This window comes from Cicer arietinum, chromosome 8 (genome assembly GCF_000331145.2).
Source record: "Cicer arietinum cultivar CDC Frontier isolate Library 1 chromosome 8, Cicar.CDCFrontier_v2.0, whole genome shotgun sequence".
NCBI lineage: Eukaryota > Viridiplantae > Streptophyta > Magnoliopsida > Fabales > Fabaceae > Cicer > Cicer arietinum.
The window spans coordinates 20,904,001-20,907,314 of NC_021167.2; the positions used below are offsets into that span (position 1 = coordinate 20,904,001).

General features: G+C 33.9%; 1 protein-coding gene and 1 long non-coding RNA gene across 2 annotated transcripts in view; both read right to left on the bottom strand.

Annotated features, from left to right (window-relative positions):
• Positions 1-298: 298 nt before the first annotated feature.
• On the bottom strand, positions 299-685 carry LOC140919093 (zinc finger BED domain-containing protein RICESLEEPER 2-like). Its single transcript, XM_073364613.1, has one exon. It carries the CDS (start codon positions 683-685, stop codon positions 299-301), a length of 387 nt encoding a protein of 128 aa, XP_073220714.1.
• A 2,295-nt stretch (positions 686-2,980) lies between these two features.
• LOC140918968 (uncharacterized) overlaps positions 2,981-3,314 on the bottom strand; it is a 5,343-nt gene continuing 5,009 nt past the window's right edge. Inside the window, exon 2 of the long non-coding RNA XR_012161462.1 lies at positions 2,981-3,172. This is a non-coding gene — a long non-coding RNA (uncharacterized lncRNA). The remainder of the gene's footprint in view (positions 3,173-3,314) is intronic.

Sequence of the window (3,314 nt, forward strand, 5' to 3'; positions counted from 1 at the left end):
CAACTCTATTTTGTACCTAGGATCCAAAATAACAGCAACTCCCATTATTTCATGAACCACATTCCAATATTTTTCAAATTTTCCCAACATATTCTCTGCCATTTTTTTATCAATGCATCAGAGGATTTAATCCACTCATTTATTGCAATTTTGATCATACAAATCTTAGGAAAATATTAGTTCCAGAGAACACTTCAGTGATAGAATTGAACAATTTCAATTTGCCACAAATATCTTTTGCAAATTTCCAATGTAAACTTGTAGGCAAACCAGTGTATTGGGATTCACGTTGTCTTAATCAACTAAATACATCTTCATACAAAATGGCAACATCAAGCATCTTGTAAGTTGAATTCCATCTAGTCGGACAATCTAAAACCAAATTCTTGGTGCAAGAGATTCGTAATTGTTTGGCAGTCTCCTCAAACTTTTCCTTCCTTTTAGGTGTTGCAGTCCAATATGCAACACTATATCGAATCCTCTCCGCTCCATCTTTCACAACTTCTAACCCATCTTTTACTATCAAATTAAGTATGTGCGCGCAACAACGCATGTGAAGTAAGGCCACATCCTTTAACAATGTATTCAATGGCAACTTATCCTTAATTTTTTCAATCATTGCATCATTAGTGTTACAATTATCTAAAGTGATAGTGGATAATTTTGTATCAATATTCCAATCCATCAAACATTCAACCAATGCTTTACAAAGTCTTTCACTTGTATTAGGGGCAGGAACATAAATAAACCTAATATAAGAAGATTCACATTCAATGACTAATATAAATAATATTCAATCAAACTAGTATTATAAGAAATTATAATTACCTCAAAATTTGACTTTGTAGATCCCAATTTTCATCAATGTAATGAGCAGTGACAGCCATATACCCTTTTTTTTTTATTGCTCGCAGTTCACATGTCAGAAGTAATGGCCACTCTTTGTGGGAGAGTTTCTAACAACTTCAAAATTATGGTTTTCTCAACTTCATACACTTTGAATATCTCTTTTTTTATAGTATTTCTACAAGGAACTTGAAATAATGGTTGGAGAGAGGCTGAGTATCTCCTAAAACCAATATGCTCCACTATTGAAAGTGGATATTCATGCAAAATAATTGCATGTGCAAGCTCTTTCCTAGCATTTTCAGCATCATAAATTCCAGTCCCAACTCCTTTTTACCTTAAAAGACCTTAGCGGTAAGAAATGTTTGTCCGTTATTATGTCTCATGGTAGACAAACGTGGAGTACATATTTTCATATGTTCGCGCAAGTGTGAGGTCTCGTCTCTTGCTCTCCCACCAAGCAATTTCTTGCAATAATTACATTTAGCTTTTTCTTTTCCATCAACTTTGACCTTTGTAAAATGATCCCATACAATACTTTTAAGTCTATTGTTACGATCTTCGGGTATTTCATCTGTCATATTATCATTTGTCTCATCGTGTGGTGTTTGCACAGTTTCATTTAGTGTAGAAATTAGCTAACGGATTACAACTTTCAATCATGGTTGATGTGAACTTTCTTCTGAAGTAAGTTGACATGGTAGTGGTTGAGATGATGTGCCTTCAATTTCCATTTATATATTCTGCAAAGTTGTACATAAAAATAAATTAAATTCATAAATAAGTTATACACTCACTCACACACACACACACACATATATTTCTTAAAAAATTTATCATGTAGTCAAATTAAATCCATGATTTTCAGGTAGTCATACATACTATCTCCATTCATGTCACATATCACCTCCAAGTAGAAGCTACTGAGACTTAAAAAAGGCCTATCACTCAAAAGAAGTAAATGTAAATAACATTTTCTCAGCCACATTTCAGAAATCACTACTTCAGTCAAGAAATTCCAGCTCAATAAAATGCAGTGGCTTAACCATTCATAAAAATTCATAAAAAATTAGTGGCTTAAAATCCTACTCAATAAAATGCATCCACCAACTTCAAAAATCATGGCTAGGACAAAACTCACTCTGTTATTTTATTCATTTACATTAGGGGATCCAAACCCTTCTTCCATAAAACCTTCAAGCTTAACACTATTTCTATTTCACATTGGCAAGAATTAGACCTAAATGGCCTTCACCAACTTCAAAAATCATGGCTAGGACAAAACTCACTCAGTTATTTTATTCATTTACGTTAGTGGATCCAAACCCTTCTTCCATAAGCTTAACACTATTTCTATTTCACATTGGTAGGAATTAGACCTAAATGGCCTTTTTTTTTCTTCAAAGTTTCCAAATTTCTATGACACTAATTAACACTCAGACAACAAGAAAATATTAAATCGCCAATTCACCACATAAAAATGCAGAAAAAAGAAGAACAAATTTCTATAAACAACTGAATCAAAACAAATATATGGCATATTAATCGAAAGCGAAGAGCATACTCTATCCTTGGGTCGCCATTTCGAGACCAAACCACTATCAGAGGGACCAGCGGGAAGGTCAAGTTCAAACGCATCGTGATGGAGTTCATTAAACAAAACCGTCATTTCGAGACCAAACCACTATCGAAGGGACCAGCGGGAAGGTCAAGTTCAAACGCATCGTGACGGAGTTCATTAAACAAAACCGCATGCGGTAGATACGCCATGGTAGTGGCGGCATTAGCATAAGCGGTGGTACTACTACTACACTTGAATTTGGACCTAACAAACCTAAATGCATCAAAATGTAGAAAATTTGAAAACGAACCTTAATTATAGCAGCAAAGAGAATAAGAGGTGACACACCAAGGATGACGAAGACGGCGCACAGAGAGGAGGGAGGACGGTCGGGACAGAAAAAGTGAGGGTGGAAGTGGACGGTGGAAGCAAGCTAGGAAAAAGAAGGAAGATTGATAAAATTAGGGTTTTTGTAAGACTCATTATCATTTGTCTAGAATATGATAATTGGACCCTTACACCTTAATAAAACAGAGGTAATTAATAATGAATGGTAAATTAGAATCACCATCATAACTGAAAACTACATTCAAAAATATAGTTTACAACATGTTTAGTAGATTCATAAAATATTACATCTTGAAAACAAACTACGATTTTCTGATTACATCATAAACAAAAAATAAAATCAAATCAAATTCTAAGTCTAGGAGTTTGGAACTGATCTTCTGATGCTAATTTTCATGTCTCATGTTCCTCCAGTTGCTAAAAAAAAATAATAATAATTGGGATGAGATAAAATATCTCAGTGAGCCCTATAAATAAGAGGAAAACAACCTCAAAGAGTTTCTTTCGTAAAAGTGTATAAAATATACAAAAGTAGTTATACATCTCAAGAAGAAAAAAA

Coding starts and splice junctions, on each gene's coding strand:
- LOC140919093 (XM_073364613.1), bottom strand. CDS start 685: ATGGATTGGAATATTGATACAAAATTATCCACTATCACTTTAGATAAT.